This window comes from Cololabis saira, chromosome 22 (genome assembly GCF_033807715.1).
Source record: "Cololabis saira isolate AMF1-May2022 chromosome 22, fColSai1.1, whole genome shotgun sequence".
In the NCBI taxonomy this organism is placed as follows: Eukaryota; Metazoa; Chordata; class Actinopteri; order Beloniformes; family Belonidae; genus Cololabis; species Cololabis saira.
The window spans coordinates 15,347,423-15,370,706 of record NC_084608.1 but is presented as its reverse complement, the minus strand read 5'-3'; the positions used below and the strand labels follow the sequence as shown (position 1 = coordinate 15,370,706).

The 23,284-nt window shown below is 40.5% G+C and overlaps 1 protein-coding gene across 1 annotated transcript in view; it reads left to right on the top strand.

Moving 5' to 3' along the window:
* The window catches only part of sema5a (sema domain, seven thrombospondin repeats (type 1 and type 1-like), transmembrane domain (TM) and short cytoplasmic domain, (semaphorin) 5A), a 158,687-nt gene that overhangs the window by 34,526 nt on the left and 100,877 nt on the right, over positions 1-23,284 (top strand). Inside the window, exons 2-3 of the mRNA XM_061713089.1 lie at positions 5,771-5,982; positions 21,559-21,658. Of these exons, the coding sequence (XP_061569073.1) occupies positions 5,835-5,982; positions 21,559-21,658 (248 nt within the window). The 5' untranslated portion in view covers positions 5,771-5,834. The remainder of the gene's footprint in view (positions 1-5,770; positions 5,983-21,558; positions 21,659-23,284) is intronic.

Below are 23,284 nucleotides of genomic sequence, written 5' to 3'. Positions count from 1 at the left end.
CAAGAATTAATCAAGTCAAAATAGTTTAGTCTTAAGATCACAAATGAATATGTCGTGTAATGTAATCTATAATCGTGTTTGGATTAATTAAATCATTTTGGCTCAAGATAAACTAACTGGCCAGCGGCTCCAGTCTTGTCTTTCACAAATAGACATAAGCAAGCAGGTTAAATTGGTTCCCTAACGAGCCAGTTGTTCTCAAAGGATGCTTTTAGAGGACTCGATTTGCACGTTCAGTTGTTTTTAATGACAGGGTTGGTAATACTCACCGATTCTGCCAGACATGACGGGATCTGCAAGAATATACATCAGACAACTTAATTAAGTGTTTAAAGTGTGAGAAGACAGACGAAAACACAGCAGCAAGCTCAAGAGTTTGTTTCTGAGATATGAAAGAAATTCCCCAAAGAAAGTGGCAGCAATAATGAAGAAAACCGTAGAAGTCATTGTCCCAGATGAGCAGTCGCTGACAAAATTCACCACTTAATTGAACATTTGGAGGTGTAGTATAGCTGAAAGACTGCCTGATGTCCCAGAGGAGCATCCTTGATGCTCTGGCAGCAATCAAGGACAGTAGTGCATTTATTTATAATAATAATAGTAAGAGAACAAAAACTAAAATAAGGCTGGTGTTGGATAGGTTGTCATTATTGGCTGATTCCCTAAGCCGAGGTTGTAGAACTGGTATTTAAAAAAAAAGAAAAGAAATCCTAACATTTCTGTTTGTAAATCACTGAACTCCCTAATCAGAGGAAAATCTGTGAGGGTCAATTAGCAGACTTCGATCTATCATTATGTGTTAACTATCATTATGCAATTTGAAGCTGCCATAAAGCATCAGTCTAAAAGATCTTTGATTCTTTGTGGTTACACATGTGCCAATAGATGATAATTGCAGGTGTGCTTTTGAGTCTTCTGCTAGGAATCCAAACAACTGTCACTTGCGGTAGATTTACGGTAAAGAGCTGTTTATTTGTCACAGAAAATGACTTTGCTGTTTTGAATGTTATCCTTTCTCTAACCACCATTTCATTTTCTTTTTCTTTGGGTTTTCCTCTTAGACTAAAAACAAAATAGAAGCACACACATTAAAGTCACCCTGCGGTTGCTACACTGCTGCTTTGAAGCTGGTAGTGCAGGAGAGTCATACTCCAAACTTGAGTATCTGCTGCCCTTCTCTACTGCTCAGATTATGAAATAATGAATTATGAAAAAGACACCTGTTTGTAATGCATAAGTGTCACTTTTTGGATGGGAGAAATAATTATATTAAAGCTGCAAAAATAGTTTTCTTATACCTAAATTAAGAATCTTCATATTTTTATACAATGGAAAAGGAGCGATGCTTTGAAAGAATCACAAAGATTATACAATGTAGCTCTACAGGCCAAGCGTTAAAAATTAAACAGCCAAAGCAGAGCTTTGAGATTTTGAAAGGTACCAATTTAATAGCAGCTTGCCTGAAAATCCTTGTCTGGCAAAAATCTTTTTACTTAGCACTTGCTTAACAGAAAATTACTGAAACAAAAATCTTTCACAATACATCTATAACTAAAGGAAAAGAAAATTTCAACAGATTAGCTTCTTGGCTAAAGCTGGATTGCTGCAAATTTGAATTTGATGTCAGTACAATTAAGGATCAAAATAGTTCATGAAATGTGGCAATGCCGGTTTTAGCCCAACAGTAAGGTTTTTTTCTGCAGGCTGTCTTACCCTGAGGCATCATACAGGCCCGACAACCTCCAACAATAAGGAAAGGCAGCCTGTAAACGCCTGTAAATTGTGACTAGAGGCAAAAAAATTTAAGGGAACCAGCCGCTGCTGCTTTGAGAGCATAATTCAAGAGAGATAGATTCATCAATGGCTGAGGGGTAAAAGGACAATATTAGAGAGGTTTTAGTAAAACCATACCAACCTCTTTTATCAAAATCAGATAAACATTATCCTGGCTTGTGCACTCAATGCTGCTCTTTATAAACATTTCATATGACAATGCTTTTTTTGTTGTGCAGCGAGTGCTTCCTGTGCTCTGTGTCTCAATGTGCTTGGATATTATCCATCACCAGGAGGTTTCTGGGTTACACAGAGTGTGTCCTCTAATTGCACCTGTACCTACCTAATATGTGTTCAGCTGCAGGAGTGGCAGAAATAGTGGGTGGTAGTTGTGGAGGCTTGTGCTAGTGCCCCTGAGATTATTTAACAAACAGCTGAAGAGCAAGGGACTATCTTCCAGGAGTTCCCTCAGGAGTGGTTGGTAGGTTCTGGGGAGGTAAAGAGACGAGCAACCGTTGGGGGGGGGTCACTGCATGAGAATGAATGATACAAAATTGTAATTAGTGCCTTCTGTTTTCTGTTACTTGTATTAGAAAGCATGATGCAAACACACGCACATGCATAAATCAGGTTATCTGAAGGTCTCTAAATGTCTTTTCCTTAATTTATTGCTCATAGATGCTTGAAGTATCTTAGATTTGGGAGGTCTTAATTGGTTCACCATGTGACGTCGTTTTCATTTGGATTGACTTTCATGCCAGCAAAGAGATGAACGTTTTCAGTAAATCCAGATGTAGACTGTAAAGCAAAGAATATAAGTGGCTCACTTTCTTTAACTGCTGCATAGAGAAAAAAAAAAGAAACAACATTTATTTAATACTTGAACATTATTAAGGGATTTTATTTGTATTAAATATTTAGTTTTATTCATACATTTTTAAAATTTCATCTATGTTTACCCTCTGGTTTTATTTTAGAGTCACTGTTGACCATAGTTAGTTCTGTGGAGCTCTGGTTGACAGACACATGTCAGTAATGCACCAGCAAGGCTCTGTAAACTTCCTATACCCTCTCAAGAAGATCTTTGTGACCCTCAACCCCAAACTTCACTTTGGGGACTTCAAATTTATTTCGTAATTCCTGAAAAACTGCTTCTGACTCTTGTTTATATGAACCAGGCACACCAGACTGGTTAAAATATAAACATGACAGTACATTATGCTTAAATAACATATTTTCTACTGCAGAATTCAGTGATCACTTTAAGGCTGTGTGAAGTTGCAGACAGGCTGTTTGAGCATAACAGGGAGAGAAAAACTCCCATTTGAGTCTGTTTCTGTCTTATCCTGTTAATCAATACCTGCAGATGTTGCAAATTTTGAAGCAAATGACTCAGCTTGTTTAAAAAACTTTCCACCTAAGTATGCAGCCTCTTCGTTTAAAAAAAAAAGAAAAATCAGTAAACAAAGTCTACCCCTCTGACAGCATGATTCGTAAATATGGCTGATGTCCTGTTTAAAGGCCTCAATGATAACAACGCTAACGGTTTTGGTCACTAATTAATTTGTCCCTCCGGTTTAATAGTACGTTAGGATTTTATTTTTATAAGCAAATCCTTTCAATCACTTCAAGTATTAAAGCCACTCTATGTAGCAATACCAGGTCTGACCACACGGGGCCAGAACAGTCCTGTGCCTGCCCCTGGTGTAAGATGGGGCGTATTTGACATCTAATAATAATTATTATAATAATAATGATCTTATTAGCACAGTATTGTCAGTGACTCTTTTGATATCACAGCAGATCGATATCCCCCCATGTGGTCAGACGCTGCTTAGAGTGGCTTCAAAAATATGCAGTGCTAGTACTTAAATTGTTGTATTTCTTTCTTGTGAATCATTTAAACAAAGAAAGTATGCCGACAGAAAAACGCCCACATAACAGTTACAAACGGAGGGTTTGAAATGTCTGATCCTGTCAGCTAACCGTTTGCATGTGGGTTGTTCACAGAAATACATGTGAGCACCAGAGCCATCTCAAATCTCTGACCATATTCACATTCGCACTAGACTGTAAAGACACTCGTAATCTCATTTCCTAAGTCAGCATTCACCTCTGTGCCTAGTGGATTATGAAATATTTTCAGTAAGTGAACGCAGACATAAAAGATTACAGGGCTGGGTGACAAAAGCCAGGAAGAATATCCCAGTTAGCAGACTGGCAACAGGTTATAACGCTTTTTTTTTGTGAAGAAAACATTGTTTTACTGTCAATGCAGCTGGCAAGCAGAGAAAAATGGCATGTAATGTTTCTAAAAGTGAAACATAAAGCGTACAGAACATGACGTGCGAACCACCAAGACAAGAGGGAAACGGAACGGAGCGAGGCACTCGCTGCGACTCGCTTTCCCGCTGTAGATGACAGGTGTTTTACATTACTCTCAGGGTGATTTCAAACCACACATCCCCAGTGCCTGCGCCTCACAGAAATGCAACGGACTCTGAGTGGAATCCACACAGGCCCAAAGATCAAAATGCATATTCATGCAGACGAAAGGCAGAGTAGATTTTACATTCAAAGAGGACTGAAGAAAACTCTTTACGCCGGAGTCTTCATTGGAGAGTAGGAATAGAGGGGCCTCACGTTCCAGCCCAGAGCCATCCAGGCTTGAAGGCAGATCCATACTTCAGAGAGAAGAGGAGATGAGGTTTGCCTGTGGAGAGGAAATGTTCACACCTCCTCTTTCTTTCTTCGCTCACATCAGGTTTCCTTTATTCTTCTTTTTTTCCTCTTGCTGCACGCTGATTTTCTCATGTTTTGCCGCCTTCACACAACAAACAAAATATGAACAGTTTTTGCTTATTTGCAACGTACCCTGCACACTAAATCAGCTCTGTCACGGAGGAGATATTGTTCTGTTCCTGCATGCCAAATAGCTTTCTTTTTTTTTTGTGCACTGGACAACAGATGAAAGCCCCATTTCACGTGCAATAAACAAAACAGGGGGGGTCAGCTGAAGGATTCAGTTTTTCCGTGAAAAAAATCAACCCATACTTTACTTTGCCATCCTGCATACGTCTACCCATGCTGCCCATGATGTGGGGGAAGTCTGCTCTCCCGCTGCTCGGGATTGGGAGTGGTAGTCCATCAGTCAGACGGCAGCTGGTTCAATTCCCATCCTACATGTCCCTGGGCAAGATGACTGAACCCCCTCCACCCCATTGTGTTCCACACATCTACATCGCTTTAGATAAAAGCATCTGCAATGATTCATGCAACACCAGCAACATGAATTCGTGGTAAAAGCACAAAATAAATTATTGAAAAATAATGATGAAGATAGTCCAAACTGCTTATTGATTCACCCCCACCAAGAAAGAAATCATGAACCACTCAAATGAGCCAACTGCTTCATTTCTCTAGCAGAGGCAAAATTTTCCAAGCAGTATGGATCTGCTGTTTGCATGATATAATAATCACGCCCAGCAAATGGGTTTTTTCTTATTAAGAAAAAACCCCATCATATTTCCAGCAGCTCAAAGATTTAAATTGACCCAGTATGGGAGCTGCTTTACTGTGTATATATCAGTTACATACTCAGGCAAAGAAATAGACTTAATAATTTAAACAATGCACAATACACATACAACTATTTCTGAAGAAAACCTTGACTGCAGTCAGACCAAAGACACTTTTAGATATTCAAGGACATTTAACCACATAAATACCCTTGTTTGGGGGATTAGTTAAAGCAGACCATGTCTAATTGATGCGCCTGTTCTCAGAAGTGAGAGATGTTTCTCTTCCATTCAGAGAGAGACACACTTGTTGCAAGCAGAACGTTTCATACAGACCCACAACATTCTCCCTCCCTCCGCCTCTCGTTCTCCTTCCTATTTAGTAAAGATTTATTTTTGCAGCTTTAATCTCTCGAGTACATCGTTTGTGAGCAGATGTGGAAAACTCAAACTGTCTTTTTCTCTGTCTGTCTCACCAGTTGTGTCTCTCCGATGCGTTTGGCCCCTGAGGCCTGAGGAGAAGTGAGCTAAGCCCAGGCCCCCATGGGACGCCCTGTTACCCAGCATGCACTGCTTCTGGTGCAGTGCTTGCTGGTCCTACGCCCCACAGGGGTGGACGGTAGGAGAGGGCCCGTGCTTCTGCCCGAATCGCCCTGCCACAAGACAGAGCATCCACTTATCCCACATGCAGGTGAGTCTTGAAACGAATCCATAGAAACCGGGGGGAGATCATCAGTATGGCTCATTAGGTGTTTTTATTCCCCTCCATAATTGTGTGGGCTTTTCTGCTCAGTTATTTATATCGATTTCAACCTCTCTCCATTGCACTATTCATCACGAGGTTAGACTCATAGTACACTTAAAGGAACTTTCTGGACCATTTCATCTGGCTACAGTATATGGCTGTTGCTAGGAAACATACACAGTCTTGCCCACACTTTAGCTATTTGTCATCAGCAAAATAATGACTCAAGATGAAGAAAGTATAGAAGAAAAAGTGTTTTTGTTCTTTTTTAGTCCAAGTAAATTGCAAATAGGTGACTATGAAAATTAAAGATTTATTCTGCACTGATGAGACTTTAATGAGAGGAGTTAACATTTTACATTACTTGATTTGATCCATATCAAAATCATGTTAGATGTTTTGGATGATGATGTTGGTTTGTGTCTTCAGATGCTGACTGAGCATCTGAAGACATGATGCTCCTCACATGCTTGGTAGTAAGTAGATAGATGGATATTTATCCTATGACGGATGTTATTTGTTAGAGCAGTCAGTAACTATCATGAGAAGTGCAAAAGGCAAAAATGATGATAAGAGTAATGTAAATAACATCCCCAGTATGTACAGGAGGTCTGCACAGTTGTGGAGTGCAGTGGTGTGTTCACCTGCACGCAGGTGATGTGTTGTACGGAGAAACTCTAAAAGGTGGAGATGATTTCTTGTAGTGTTCTTAATAAGAGCAAAAAGAATGAGTTTGGTGGAGAACGAGGTCTGCTGCCTCTGTACTGAGTCCTGGAGGCGGTGGGTGGATTGTCCATGATGGAGAGCAGTTTGTTCAGTGACCTCAAACATCTCCAGGCTATGTCCAGTTATTCTTTTCAGCCTTATAAATTAGTTTATTGATCCTGCTCCCCCCACAGAGTACAGCAGAGTAGAAAGTACTTGCAACTGGAGAATAGTAGAAGATCTCAAGCATCTTACTGCCCACACTGGAAAATATAAGCTTCCTCAGAAAGTATAGTTTGCTCATCGTCTTCTCGTACACAGCATCAGTGTTGGCCTTTCAGGCCAACCTGTTGTACATGTACTTGCAGGGTTCAATAACTCCAGCATATTTTTATATTATGTTGATGAATTCAGTTAAAAAATCTTCTAAGATCAGGAGCCATGAGAGAACCTCTGCATGTAGCCTGAGTCAGAGTTGTATTGAAAGTCTGAGGTGCATAGAGAGAATGGAGACAGGCCAGTCTGATTTCCTACTCCTGTGTTATTGACCACCGCATCTAACAAGGCACTCCTCAGCCACTCACACTGAACCCTGTCTGTCAGATAGTCTGGATAGTAGATCCACTGACCTCCATCCTGAGCTGATTTTTGATTGTATAGCACTGAAGATGCTGGAAAAATCAGAACAAAAGTGGCACCTCTGCCACCAGGTGAGAATGAAAACGATGCACCAGATACATGACAACATCATTCATGGCCCCATCAGGCTGGAAGGCAAACAAAAGGGATACAAGAGTGAGGCAACCACACCTTCAAACTTGTGGTTTATGGTCTATTTTACTGTAAATGGGGACATAAATTCACAAAATTAATGTCATGTTGCTCAGAAGAGTACTTCAAACTAATGATCGGGATCATATATGTATTATAATTAGGTGATAACGATAATGAGACCATGAATGGTGCTGCACTCTTGGCAGGATGTGGCACTACAGTAGCCCTGGCTTTTCTTTCTGTCTATTCAAAATTTTCTGTAGAGCATTTTTCTCAAAAGAAACGTATTTATTGATTTAATTATTTATTTTACACTGGTTTGGATACTTTATTGATTGAGGGATTTCAGCTGGTAACTCTTTTTAACAACTTTTAAAAAGAAACTTTCATCCATGGCAACAAAAAATAGTTCCCATTTGGGAAAAGCTGATTGAGCTTTACAAAGCAAAAAAAATGAGTGGAATACAATAGTAACAGCTGTATCAGAAACATCTAGGGCCCGATTTACTAAGATCCTAAATAAAGAGTACTAAATTGCGTGTGCACTGAAAAAGTTTGCGCGTGCTGTTTGCGTGTGGTTTGCGGGTGATCAACTAAGATTGCGTGCGCAATTGATAACAGGTGCAAACAGCAGTATTTAAATGAGGTGTTGCGCGTCTTAAGGTTTGCGAGCGCAAACTCTGCGCCATGGAGAGTCTGGATGGAATGCACAGTCACAAGTCACAAGCGCAAAATGAAATTTGACGAGTTGGAGTTAGAGATATTAGTGGAAGAGGCAAATAAACACATTCATGAACTACAGCAAATAAATTTAAACATTACCAAAAGAAACGCAATATCGGAGAAAACCTGCGATAGAATAAATGCAGTTGGTAACACAAAAAACGGAAAAACGTCTGGTTTTTCATATTTCAATTTTAGGCACAGATCAAAAATACGAAATAGAAAAACGGGCCACAGGACTGAATTTGATTTTAATATTGAATTGGTCGGGTTTGCGTGACCCGGCGGTGCTCGGCATGATCTGAGGAGAAAAAGACAATCAGACACAGAGCTGGAGAGCGCTTTGATTCAATCTATTTAGCCTATGAGTTAAGTTTTTATTCAGATGTCCACAGTATATTGCAAATATTATATATTAAATAGCAAACACTGACAGTAAATGTGTGACAGACGGGACCATCATATGGCAAGAAGAGAAGTGTACAGAACAGCACAGAGCGCACATAAAGGCTGATTTATGGTTCCGCGTCACACTAACGCAGAACCGACGGCGTAGGCTACGCGGCGACGCACACCCCACCGTGACCCTACGCCGTCGGCTACGCCGTCGATTTAACGCAGAAGCATAATTCAGGCGAAGCTGCAGTCTGTCTGCGCTGATCCTGACACAGCGGGTCGGAGCGGATTTGGTCATGATGTTTAACCTGTGTTTTGTGATTAATAAGCACGGGTTTTAATTAAATGTAATTTACGAAGGATGATTTCACGTTCAATAAGATAAGTAGCCTAATCAATAAAATACAAAGTTTTGCAGAAAGGCTTGGCCTGCTTGTGGGCGAGTGGAGGGGGGCACAATAAGAGAAGGTGGCAAGATATAAGGCGAAGAACTAAAGAAAAAGTGGCCTTTAATAAAACTTGTGCAACCATTTTTAAAATAGCATGCAGCAGAATAAAGACTCTCTCTCTGCGTATTCTTTGATTTTGGATGTCGCCTCCTTGCCACAATAACGGGAGCAGCAGATTAGCACCTTCCTTTCGAACGTATTAAATACAGACGCAATCACAATACGCGCAATTACTTTCAGGCTTGGTAAATCTCATTGCGCGTGGTAAATGGAGCAATTTGCATCTTCCCCTCCCAGTATTTAGGATTTCTGCCGGGTACGCCCCATATTGATTATTCATCAGGGCAAAAGTACTAAATGGATTGCGTGTGCAATTTTGCGCATTTCAGAGACGCAGTCGTCTTTGCACGCTGTTAGTAGATCAGCTGGCACTTTGGTTTGCGGGTGCTGTCAAGTTTGCACGCGTTTTAACACACGCAAACCTTTAGTAAATCGGGCCCCAAGAGTATAGGACAGGAACAAAATGGTAATGAAAGAGGGGGAAGTATGGGGAATATGAGAATATCAAGAATGCAATATTACAGTTTTCACCAAGACATGGCTTCAGGAATGGAGGAATAGCATGGGAGGCAGGGCCAGTTCCTGGCATAAACTCTCGATGTGGACGTTTGGGGCCACAACTTTGTGGGGGGCACATGATCTGCGTACATTCAATTCAATTCAATTCAATTTTATTTATATAGCGTCCTTTAGAACAGAAGTTGTCTCTAGGCCCATTTCCAGAGACCCAAAGCATGACTCCCAGGCAATTATTACATAAACATAACATAAACAATGGCAGGTAAAAACTCCCCTAGTGGGTTAAAAACCTTAAGCCAAACAGTAGCAATGAAAAACTCCCCTTTAGGAGGGAAGAAACCTTGAGTAGGACCTGGATCATAAGGGGGTCCTTCATGCCGAAGGCCAGCTGGGCAGAGAGACACAGACACAATAGTAAGTTGGTGCACAGCAGGCATGACTATATGAACAGATGTAGACAGCAGACACTGAGGTGGTCAGAGGGCAGGACTGCAGGTCAGGATGTCAGCAGGCATCGACCAGACATCCACACAAACAGGTGGAAGCAAGCAGTGGGATGATCAGAGGGTGGGACTGCAGGGCAGCATGCAGCTCCTGAAGCTCCGGCCTGCAAACATGCACTGCAGAGAACTTGATCATCCCATTCCACAAAACCCTTTCCTTATAAAAGTTCATTGAAATTTTTTTTTTTCCAAGTGAAGTAAGATATTTATTGATCATTTGTTTGTCCATCTGTCTGTCTGTTAATTTGGTTGTCAATTGTATGCACAATTTGGTGTTTGCACTTGCAGTATTTTTGAGGCCACAAACAAAATATTGTTTAGGCCCGCAAAATCCTGGTCTCTGGTGGTGAAGAATAGGGGGGCAGAGATTTCAGGGCTTGTTAACAACACGTGTAGTAATCTTAGACATTCAACTTTGAGGGAGTATTTTTTTTTACCCCAGATTTTCATTTGTTTGTTGTAAATTTCTCACCGTCTGCCAAGAGAGTTCAACTGTTACCTGCCTGCATATGCCGTCTCTTTAATTTTCAACAGTGGAGTCAGTACAGGACACATAACAGACTGAATCCCTGTCTTCAGTGTCCACCATTGGAAACAACTGAATCTCCTGCAGCTTATAGGGGTTTCTGTCATGTTTTGAATTATAGCAGAAGTACTGTAAATAATGTGGACATTTTTTTAACACTTTTCACCTTGAGAACAAACTCACCGTGCGAATGAAGTCTTCTCTTCACTTGCAGCAGGGCTTTGCTTTTGACTATCAATCATAGCAGCTATGTTTACTCCCCACAGAAAATACTTACCCTGGAATATCCGGGCTGTCGAACAACAACTTATTTGCCCTCGACTAAACCCAGAGTCACAGTTTACAGGTTTATGCTGGGATAGGGGTGGTATTTTTGAACTGCAGCAAGCTTGGCAACTGTGCAGCAGTTGGCAAGGTAGAAGTGGACACCATTTGCCCGTTAAATAAACAAATGAGGAAGCAGTGGGGCGCGTATGAACTCAAAGTGTCACTTTGGTTTCCTGCCTGAATTATCTCTGGAGTCACCTCATCTGATATCTTTGCCAGTTGCCATTTATCAACGACTAGAAAATGGGGGCGGGAACTTCTATCCGTGCTAGATATATCTCAGAAAAATAACTTGATAAGAAATTGCCATGACTGCTATCTGCAAAACTGATGTGTGACAGAAGAAGACTGACATAGCCAGTGACACATGTCCAGCTCCCTTATGTGACGGTGTCTTATGTAGCAATATCCTATATTAAACACAGCAGCTAAAGCTATGAAAGCATATGTTTGCACTACTGTGGTTACCTTTTGATTGTTAAAAGTAATATGCAGAAAAAAAAATCTAATTGTAATTTTTAAAGTGAACAGACAACTTTGCAACTTGAGTCTGCAGGTTTAAGATACGGCATCAGATTTCATTGCCTTCACCCTTTATCTTACATTCCTAATGAACAACTAAACTGTAATGAAATGCTGTGAAACCTAGTGGACAGAGAATACCAGTGCTGATCAATGCAGTCCTGTCTACCCACAGCTAAGCAGTAAAATGTCATTGAGCTGTTTTCAGTACAACAAAGCCCCAGTCCAATACTCATATAGCATATTGTCTGGGTGAAATTTACTTGAGGATGGAGGTCAGGGCTTGTGATGCACATGCAATCATATTTGGTATAACCAGCAGCACAGCCACACATACGCGCTCCTCTGCAGTCCTTTTTTCTCTCCCATTCTGACTTTCTAGGCAGCCTTTGTTAAGCTGAAGTGGCACTCTTCTTACTGCGCCAGTTGAAAGCACTGATGATGACTAACCGCCCCGCTAATGTGATACTGTGCAATCAGGCGTTGTGCTCGTGGGTCATCTATGGTCAGTAGCTCTATGATGTCTAATGTTCCAGATCAGCCCATTGAGCTCCAGCGGTTTAATGCTTTCAGAGTGTCGTAAACAGCGTCAACACTTCAGGGATCCTTCAGACAGAACCCACTCACCGTAGTAAAGAAGTCTATGGTCTGGATGATCATATACGTTGTAAAAAAATATGAAAAGTTATGAAATCCAAATGACAAAAAATACATCTTATGCGATCAGTCACACATGTAGCTCATATAGGTTTTATGTTGTTGTTTTTTACCCCCAAGTTTTAAAATGTACTTCTCAGCACATTTCAGAGTTTAAAAACAGTCAGGGGGTGTCAAGGTGGTGGTAGCAGGTGTGTGTCCTAGCTAACATGTTTCGGATAAACACTCATTCACTAAATCAGAAAGTTCAGAAATGTTGTCTATGAACTTTACTTGACATAATAGATAGCTTGTGGTGTAAATCTAGTTCTAAAGTGTTGGAAAATCGTATACTATCCTGATTAATTAATCACCATTTTTATGGTGGTGTGGTTTGAGCATGTAGATCTGCTTTTTCACAATGTTTATAATTTCAAATCAGGTCACCAGAGTTAAACTGTTTTAAGTATCTATATTTCTTCAAGCCCCTGTCCAATTTCTTCGCGCTTTACCTATTTTTTTCTGTCAGTGTTTATGGTTAATTGCCCTTGCTTTTCTTTTTTTGAACACTTATTTATGGAAATTTTCAGATTAAATTACGTCAAATAAGAGACAAGGAGACAATGACCCATTTCACATTATACAGTTAAAACTAATGAAACGCTGATTAACTACTGTTACAATTAAACATCTGCGTACATATTAGGGGTGTTCAAACACTGTTTCTCTACTTTTCACATCCAGGTTTGTGGCCATTACATCATCTCTCTCACCAGAGACCCCAAGCCCACCCATGGATTATTTCACCTGTCCCAACCCAGACACCCTTCAGCTATTTTTTAACCATCACCCCCAACAATCAACAAGTATCCCCAAATGGCAGAAAGTTTTCTGCTCATTTCAAAAGGCTTTCATACAGTCAGGGATGCCACGCACTGTTCGTTTGCATGGTGTTTGCCAAATCCACTGACAGTGTCCTCCAGTATCCTTCTTAACAGCAAGTGAGCAACATACTGTGTAGTTATCATTTATTGTATTCAATGCTCCAGAATATCAAGGGATATTATTCATGTACAGTACATCAACCGACAGTATCTGTACGCGGATTGTAGTTGGCCAGTCTGGACAAAAAAAGTCCAGGGCCGAATTTTAGCCTCAGTCCAGGCCTGAAAACAGTTCAACTGAATAAATGATAGGCCTTGATGTGACCAGTTTAACTGGAACTATAGTTCATCCCACCAGAGAAGGTTTGTCAAGATGAAATGCTGACATTAGGCATTTTTAGATTAAACACTGTAACTAAGCCGAGTTGGAGGGGGGGGGGGGGGTCAAGAGGCGTTATTGAGTGGTACCACATAACACGATGGCATTACTGTCTGTTTTGTTGACCTCGCTGGCTTCACCTATGTCGGAAAAGCTTGCTGGGTGCAGGAGACGGAGTGGGTGCCAGATCCATGCCACCCTGAATAACGTTTAGATTTGCCGAGTGGCTTCCCCTTCCTCCTGCTGTTGTTGTTGCTGACCGCATAGTGCTTCTTTCTAATCCTCTTTAGTTTATTAATAACCTGAGTTTGCAAAGTCTGTCATTCTAGTGTCTAGTTGCATATTACCGTTCTGTTATATGCTGATTTATGGCATCTTCGGCTCTGAGGATGAGAAACTCATGGACCCCTCATCTTGTTATCAATAAATCCCGCCCAGGACCCATTAGCCCATGTCATTATGTTAACATTAGGTCTGACCCACAATTAGGTATACTCCCGGAGGTGAGTTATTGGGGCCAGCTCAACATGTGACCCTGTGTCTGTTAATGTAAAAAGAGCAGGTGATACGCTAGAACTTTGTAAGGTGTTTATATATTATTTTTCTGATCTCTTTACATAAGCGCCTTTTGTGAAGCACATTGAGTTGCCTTTGTGTATAAATATACTATACTACTAAACTTACCTGGCCTTGTTTAATTAACAGGCTTATTTTATACTGAAGATAGATTGAAAATGTGAAGATTCTGTATAAGAAGTCTGTCCGGCCGTACGCATTCTCCCTGGTGATATGGGTCTGGTACCCCTGCCATTCATTTCCAGGTATAAAATGTTGCAAAACAATCACAATGGGGGGGAGCTTTATGCAATGACTCTTAGAGGAGTGTCCCACAGCTACTAATCAAAACAACAAAGATGCCTGCAGAATTGCTAGGATCTACAAGTTTTTACTGGAAAACTGCTTGTTCCTGCTCCACTGGAAGTCTTCTGTTGATACTAGTCTGGTTATCGCTCTGTCTAGGTCACATGCTTCTCTTATTGGTTGTTGACTCGGGATCAAGAGCGACGTGACTTGAATTTCCTTGATGCTTTGTACCATCACAGTGTTACCTTTACCATGTTTTATTGAAGGTCATATTTGTTTTGTTGTCTTCCACATTGTCACCACACAAAATACCTGGTTGGCATGGCATCTTGAAACAACCGTTCTGTTTGTCATGCACCAGCCGACCAATTAATTTGCATTATAATTACATTAATTTTGACCTTAAAGAACGATCATCATTCTTATAGAGCAGCTGCTACGAGAGCAGCAGTCTGATGAGGATATTTACCTCACAGTCTTCCTTATATTGTAAGTAGGAACTTTTCTTGGCCTGTTTATAGTCATTGTATGTTTCAGACATACAGTACAGTATATTTTAGCTGTCCATCAAGCCATCCGTTTTCTACCCGTTTTAATCCTGTACAGGGTCACGGGGCCTATCCCAGCTCATAACACATAGCAAGAGGCAGGGGTTAAACCCTGGACAAGTCGCCAGTCATTTGCAGGGACACATATATAGACAAAAAAAACATATCGGTACACACTCACTAGAAACTAGGCCTGCACTTCAGAGTAACCCAAAATACTTCAACTCTACTGAGACAAATATTACAATATCTTGGTGAAGACAGAGAGATTTGAGAGTCTCATTATATTTCATGAAATACAATAACTAACTTTCTTGCTGAGAACTAGATGAGAAGATTGTCTGCTAAATATGGAGCAACAATTTGCTACCAAGCTTATCTTAGTATTGTAATTATAAACAAAGCAAAAACTGAACCACATTTCTGTAGAAAAGTACCAAATCAACCTACATTCACCTCATTTAGTACGAGGAAACCACAATTTGTTGTTTTTTGTTATCATACAGATTGTTAAAGTGGGTTATTTATGTACAGGGTAAAAGTTACTAGCTGTATCATATTTAGCAATAGCGGAAAGTAAACAGCATTTATTGTCACACTGCACTCAAGGTCAAATAATAAGACGAAGAAAGCGGAAAGCGGAAATGGCCTAGTGCACTTTGTTTAATAAGTTTTACGTTTGTTATTTAACCCTCACCATACAGGGAACCTGAAGAAACCACAGCTCTTCTGCTTTAGCTAAAGCATAACTTTAAGTGTTGATATAATTTAGAAAGTTATGGGCCCATGAAGTTTGACTGGTTTTTAGATTTAGCCCTTTGTGAAATTGCTTCTTTTTTTTTTTTTGCTTTATTATAATTAATTTTTAGCCCTACTTAGCACATATTCCACTTCACTGCACTACTACACACACATTTCAAATACAAATAGTGTTATTTTTAATGGGGGAAACAAACAGTTTGAGATCGTTACCTGGGGTCCTGCAACGCTGAGTAGTTATTTTTTAACTACATTTCTTATATTTGAGTTTAAGCAGTGAACTGAAAGACAGAAAGCTATTAAAATAGGTCTGGTATTTTGTTAAAGGAAAACACACACACACTCAACTTAGTTCAAATTTTAAAGAGAGGGATAAAAATAATGCAGGGGTTCACCTCAGTGAGACACCTCAACATCTCTGCTGGTGTGGTTACAGAGGAATTAAAACATTGAAGAGCTCAAACAGTGGGTGTTAGCGTTCGAGGAAGCCAAGGTTAAGGTTTGTCTGAGTGCGTTCCAGTGACAGCATTTCTCTCTTTCTGTGTGATTGTGGTCTAACTGAGGGAGGGCGTGTCTCAGGAAGGTTTGACCCCACCGGGCACAGTGGTTTCTTACCCAGGCCCAACATTTGGCTGACAGGACTGCAGCTGTGGTGAATGCTTGCTGTAGTCTAAAGACCGCTTCATGTGTCGTATGGTGGTTTCAGAAATGTAGGGTTTCTGAAAGATTACACCGTATACTTCAACGCTCCAAATGTTTACCCAGAAGATACAGTCCCTACATTCTCACAAAAAAAAGAGTTGAATTTAGCTTCAACAGGGGTCCAATGTAAATGTGTGACATTTATAGCTTTGTTTTAGGGACGGGGACAAATCACATTTCTGGAGATGGGTATGTTTTGTCTTCGTATCGAGCAGTTGTAGTGTTTCCCTGGCCAGTATTGTAAAGCTCCAGAGATGTATTGTATTAATAAAGTATTATTTTTAACAAGTGTTCCAGGATGTAGACTTGAAGGCTTTTAAAGGTTATAAACTGTGGTGTAAACAATGGCTTTCGCAGGCCAGGCTGGGGGCCATGCCTCTGAGGAGTGGGGCCAGCAGGCTTGTTTTACAGCCACTGAATGAGCTTAGCTTGTATCGTCCCTCAACGGCTAACACATCGTTAGAAAGATGTGAGTGAAAACAGGAGAATAAACAAATGGCCTCGTAGCATTCATAAATGCAACAGGCCACAGTTCGTACCACAATGTCTTAATTAGGCATTTGGGGATGATTCTTTTAAATGTAAAGGGACTCCAAGGCCTTTGGAGGTTGAATTTCAAAACAGTAAAGTCTCTCTATTTGTGTCCAAGGTCAGCTATGTTCTACCTACATCTTATTTTCATGACGACAAGCTGCCAGTGAAATGAATAATGGTCCGTCCATGTTTGAGGATTTGTGTCTCTTTCAATTGGTCACTGCAAAGAAACTCCCACTCGTAATTCCCATGTACAAATGATAACATTTGTTTTGCTTTTTTTTTGGCCAAGTGGCCCGAAGAGATATGGTCATCTTGTTAAAAGCATATCGTCGTCTCATGCTCCCCAACAACCAAAAGTCTGCGCTCCTAAATACACATAAGATTTAAAGATTTCACTCCACACTTATTTGCGGCTTCACTGTGGTTTGTTTTGCATGATTCCGACATAGCCCCGGGGCCACAGCATAGCATTGCCAGCTTGAGTCGGTGCTGTAAAATGTGCTTGTTTTGTCATGCTTGACATATCATGGAGGAACCTTGGAGCATATAGGCGTGTGCGAAGGTCTGAAATGACCTTGCATCCCGCTCTAGATTTATTCCAACCACGCAGGTGTTTGTTTTTGGATTGCTTGCACCAGTTGTTTCCCCACATCAGCTTGAACAAATAGTCACCATTCCTACTGCTGCCCATTACCACAGGCCCGCGTTTAGAGAGAATTGGCTCTTCATTTACGGCAGCGCCTGCTGCCACACATTATTTACACCACTCACAGAGAAACCATTCATGTTTCGGAATTGGTTCCACATGTTCCCATTGATGCCGGTCTGGCCTCACTGTGAAGCCATGACTTCCAGAGCTGCCATACTGCAGACTGGCATGGATTGTGATGCCTGTGGGAAATATTTATGTATCCTGTCATTTTGTCTTTGTGACAAGTGCTCTGTGTCCGACCAGGAAATAACAAACAACTTATGAGTGATGGGCTGTTCTATTTTGAGGAGGTAGGAAGTGGGAAACAGGGGTTAAAAGGATAAGTTGGGACCAAAAGAGGGGGAAAAGGGGAGAGTTTGTGTGTGTGTGCGTGTGTGTGTGTTTGCTTGTTTATATTGGCTCAGAGCCCTGGCTCTCAATCTTCATCCCAATCCATGTGTCTATGTTTGTGTGTGTGTGAGAGAGAAGCATGGGATCACGCCTTCGTTTCATCAGCAGCCAGTCCCCCGACAGTCAGTTCCTATACAAGCATGGACCTAATGGGATTTCATTATGACATGCATTTAACATGCAGATGATGTTAATCCATGTAACATTCAAAGCAGAAATGCAATCTTGTGAGACGGGGCCTACTGTACACATTAGCTGCGGGCTGTCCTACTATTTCCAGCTAGTTAATAATAAAATTGATGTGTTGGCTCTGCTTTTGATCCTAAAAAAAAGAAATGCTTCTAAAATGAGCTGTTAGGATCTAGTCCAAAGAAACAAGTGAACGTAACAAGCTAGCTGAACACTTAATTAGCCGTTACGCTATCTCAAAGAAAACCTTTATGATCCCGCACTCTTGCATCCCAACACTTAAGCTCAATCAGCTGAACCCGTTTGAGAGTAACTTTGGAAAGCTCTGTATATTCAGCTGCATAGCCTTGGGAGGGCCCATCCACCCTGGTTATGAATGTTTATGAATGGCCCCTTGGCCTCGTCACAAAGGCCATAAATCCTTTGAAGGCTGTAGTGTTCAATTAGAACCTTTTGCCCCCTTTTGCACACTCTCTAAATATCCTCTCTTTCTGTCTCTCACACACACTCCATCACCCTGTTAGCGAACCTCCCTTGGTGACTCTTAGAGATTTATGGGAGAAAGCTGGGGTTTGTCAAGTGCTGTCTTCCCCCCGGAGGGGGTGTCGCAGCTATATTTGTATGCCAGGGATCTTCTCCATGGCACAAAAAGAGTCTCAGTCAAGCCACGGGATTCACACATCTAAAACTTTGTGTCACCCTGTAAAATGAGCCAGGCAGCTTCCATTTATCCTGAAGAAATCTTTAGGGTGAAGTTGGTCAAGACCTCCTGCATAGCTCTTTCACTGCAGCTAATTAGAGTGTATTCATGTGAAACTTGGAGGAAGACATATGGTGCTTTTTCCTTTTGTATTTCTCTTGTACCTGTGACTGGAGACTTAAAACAGAACAAGAAAAATGTCTTTGCATATAATGGCCTCTCTCTGTGCAGATGATTTTGTTTTGTCACATGAGCTGGGTTTTGGTCCCATTGCGTGAGTTGGAGGTGACAGATGGTCTTACGAGTTTCATATTTCTTTGCTCTGTTTGTCTTCACTTTTGAAGCACTCAAAAATCCCATGTTTGTCACCAAAACTGGAAGTACTCGCTTTTGATGCAGTCAGGGGAGAGTGTAGTTTGAGACGAAACACTGTCTGACAGTTGTACCTGAAGGAGCAGATAATGTGTTTCTAGGATGTTCAAGCTGTCCACTCCCTCTTTTCCAGCCCTGTAGGAAGGCTCTCTTACAAACTTGGAAAAAAAGGTTTCTGTAAATCACTCACAAAAGTATAAATGAATGTCTTTGGCAACTTTTAAACCACTGCAACACCCAATATAAATTCTGCTTTGCTTGAGTTCAGTTCTTTTGTTCTAGAACAGGGGTCGGCAACCCAAAATGTTGAAACAGCCATATTGGACCAAAAACACAAAAAACAAATATGTCTGGAGCCGCAAAAAATGAAAAGTCCTGTATCAGCCTTAGAATGAAGGCAACACATGCTGCATGTTTCTATATTAGTTATAACTGGGTCCTCGGCTGCAAATGTAGCCGCTAATGTCTTTCCACATGACTCTTTATGTTACACGAATCTAGGGAAGAGTATCAGGGCCAGGCAGGAGAAAAATAAAATAATATTTTAGAGGAGGAAGATTTTTTTTTTCATTATGTACTTCAAGAAAAAAGTCAAAATGTCGAGAAAAAAGTCAAAATGTCGAGAAAAAAGTCAAAATGTCGAGAAAAAAGTCGAAATATCAAGAAAAAAGTCGAAATGTCAAAATTAATGTTGAAGTACAATCTCGAGAAAAAAGTCAAAACGTTGAGAAAAAAGTCAAAATGTCAAGATTAATGTTGATGTACAATCTCGAGAAAAAAGTCTAAATGTTGAGAAAAATGTCGAGATTATAAGGGAAAGGAAAAGGGAAGAAAAAAAAGAAAAAAAGAGAAAAAAATAAGAGAGGAAAAAAGGAAAAAAAGGTCATACATTTTTGAAAAAGCTCCAGGAGCCACTAGGGCGGCGCTAAAGAGCTGCATGCGGCTCTAGAGCCGCGGGTTGCCGACCCCTGTTCTAGAAGAATACATACACAAATTACTCTAAGGAGAAAAAGTCTCATATACGGTGATGGTTCCCTGAAGTGAAATCCAAATTGTTTCCACAGGACTGAGAAAGTCACCATGACTACGGGTAGAGCAAGTGTTGAGCAATGTAGAATAAAAGTCACCACGATGACTGATTGACCAGCCCCGACTAAACCTATCGGGTAACCAGACAGTAGACAGTCGCCTGATTTGATTGGTCAGGGGTTAATGGGTTGGGCGCCAGGAGAGCAGGCATGTTGAAGATAAGATGTCAGTGACTGTCTGCAATATCTCTGTCTCTCTTTAGGCATTCCATCCAAGCATAGGGACAAGCTCAGTCTCCACAGCAACGTTTAATCTCATGCATCATCATGATTTGTTTAGAACTTGCACATCCCTGAAACTCATCCATCAACAGTGATATATGAAAAATAAAAAGCTTCCCACTGAATGATTAGACTTCAGGTTTCCCTGTGTTAAGGAACGTGCAACACACTAATGGCTCAGTAGGATATGGACCTTGGTTAATTACCTTCTAATAAAAACAATTGAAGACTATGATCTTTACTTGACAGTAATGATGGCCATGGTGCTCATTTGCTAAGGTGCAGCGTTGATATATTTTCCCTGTACATAAGCAAAAATAGCTGTGAAGGAATGGTTGTGGCAATAGCATACTCTGGCAGTAATAAGATGTTAATGAAGAAAGTTAGTATGTCTTTTAATTTTGCATCTTTTCCATGATATTGTCAAGTGTTGGCTCAAACTGAGCTTGTGATTTGTTTCATGGCCATAAAAGTATGGCAACAATATACTTTATGTAAAACTTTCCTGGCACTCTAAATGTGCCAGCTGCCACACTCAAAACATAAAGACAGCAGAATGTGAAGCCGAGAGATATGAAACATTTAGAAATGAGTCATGTCAGGTTTAATTAAGTAGCACAAAATCAGCGAAGACTCGCTATCTAAGAGGAATTTATGGTTCATACAAAATATGTGAAAAAAAGAAAAAAAAAATCAATGCAAAAATCAAAGAGACATCTATTTCAATTTCAAGATGTTACTGGTCTCCCGTGGTGAAAGAAGTGCAGCCGCCTGATCTGCATCAATAATATGCTAAAGTGAGAGACCCGAATCGTAGATAGTTGCTATTCTGGAGCAGTTTTAAATCTTATGTTATGTAGTCTTTATTTCAAATGCATACTTTTTCCCCGTATAAGTCTGAGAAGTTTTCACTTTTCTTTGATTTTTTTTTTTTTACAATGATAACCCTTTAAACTGAGATAATTCTTTCATCTGCACTCCTAAATAAATGTTCTGGTTGGCTGACTGCGTTTGTGTCCCCTGGTGTTCTTGGCAGAGATGGAGCCGTGGATGTTCAGGTTCAAAGCAGAGGGCACGGTGGATTACTCACAGCTCACCTTTGACCCCGGCCAGAACGAACTGATCGTCGGTGCCAGGTACCCAGATCCAACATTGTTTTATTTTCTTCCTTTCTTTCACTTCCTTCTGCACTCCCACTCCTTTTTCTTTTGTTGCATGTTCTTTCATTGTGTTGTCTTTCATTCTTCTTTTCTCACATTGTTTGTTGGTGGGTTTGCGTGAGTAATGATCGGGTTCTTTATAGATATCTTCAAAAGCCAAAGAAAAAATGGCTTTTGAGATGCAAGCCCATTGTGTTTCTGAAGCCCATCCAAATGTTTTCTTGTTTGTGTGTGTCTATTTGCACACTTCTATGACTTATGCAAGCAATGTTGGGACGTAAATGTGTTTTCATATAGCACTGTGGGGACTCGCCTCCCATCTGAGACACAATGCATGTTCCCGCAATGTATATTGTTGCATTTGGGGGTAAGCAGGCAGTTTTTGGGTCTTTTTGTTTACAGCTTCTTTGTGACTGAGACACAAAATTAAAACATAGTACACCCATTCATTGGTAAACTACACTAATAAAGTTTTCTTTGATTAGTTAGACGCATATGTCCAGTGACGATGAGTCCGGCTGTGGCTAAGTTCTTATAAAGCAAGCTTTGCACTTAGTTTAATGGCTTTAGTTGTCAGTATATAGAACAATTACAAAAGCATAAACAGGAGATGACAGAAAAGCTATGAGGTCACAGAACAGCAAAGCAACAGAAACAAAGTGAGCTTAGGGAATTTGGTAATGCATGCCGGAACTCAAATGGAAAAGACTAATTAGGAAAAAGTGTATGTGTGGACAGATAAATGTCTCAAAGGTGAATGAAGCGCCACTGTAACAGATGGTGAATATAATGTAATATAATACAGTACATTTTATAATATAACGTGACAACTGGCCAGCTACAGTTCAGACAGGTTTGTCAACGTATATTTAGAGCATTCAAAAAAAACAAAAACCTGTAAAGGATTTAGTTCAGTTCCATCTTCACACTCCCTGTGTCTAAATGTGAAAACTAGATGGATGGCAGCAGGTCAGATTAGAAGTGTAAGAGATAATGGAGGGAAAGCGGGATCGATGCTAATATCAATACAGTAAAACAGGAGACCGTGGCCACTTTGAGACCTGTCTGATAGCCACTCTTCCAGAGACTGATAGATCGCAACAAAAAAAAAAGAAAAAGCGTGTGTGCAAGTATTTGTCTGCATACAATTGTATCGCTAAAATGAGATATCTCATTTCTAAAAAGCAACGAAAGCCGGCTTGAAAGAAAGGTGCAAAATGGCTTATTTTCCATGCTTTGGCTGAGATTTCAGCTTAGATAATCTTTTAAAAGAATAAAGTATAAATAAAGGGTCATTATATATATGCATATATTGCAGGCACATATAACAAAGTACTCAGCCTCACACATAGCTCATCAAAATACAGAATAATCCTCTTGAGACTTAAATCTGAACAGCCTAATGCTTCTTGAAAATGTAGAACTGCTTTTGAGCTATGTCTGTGCCCTGCTTTTCTGCTACACTGGGATTTTGAAATAATGGCAAAAAGGAGCATACAATGTTTTATCAATGCTTTATCTAGACATGCCATAATTGCACCTTAGAGACATCAAATCCTCCATCATGTACTTCAGTGAAGGAACTGAGCTATCCAAGTAATT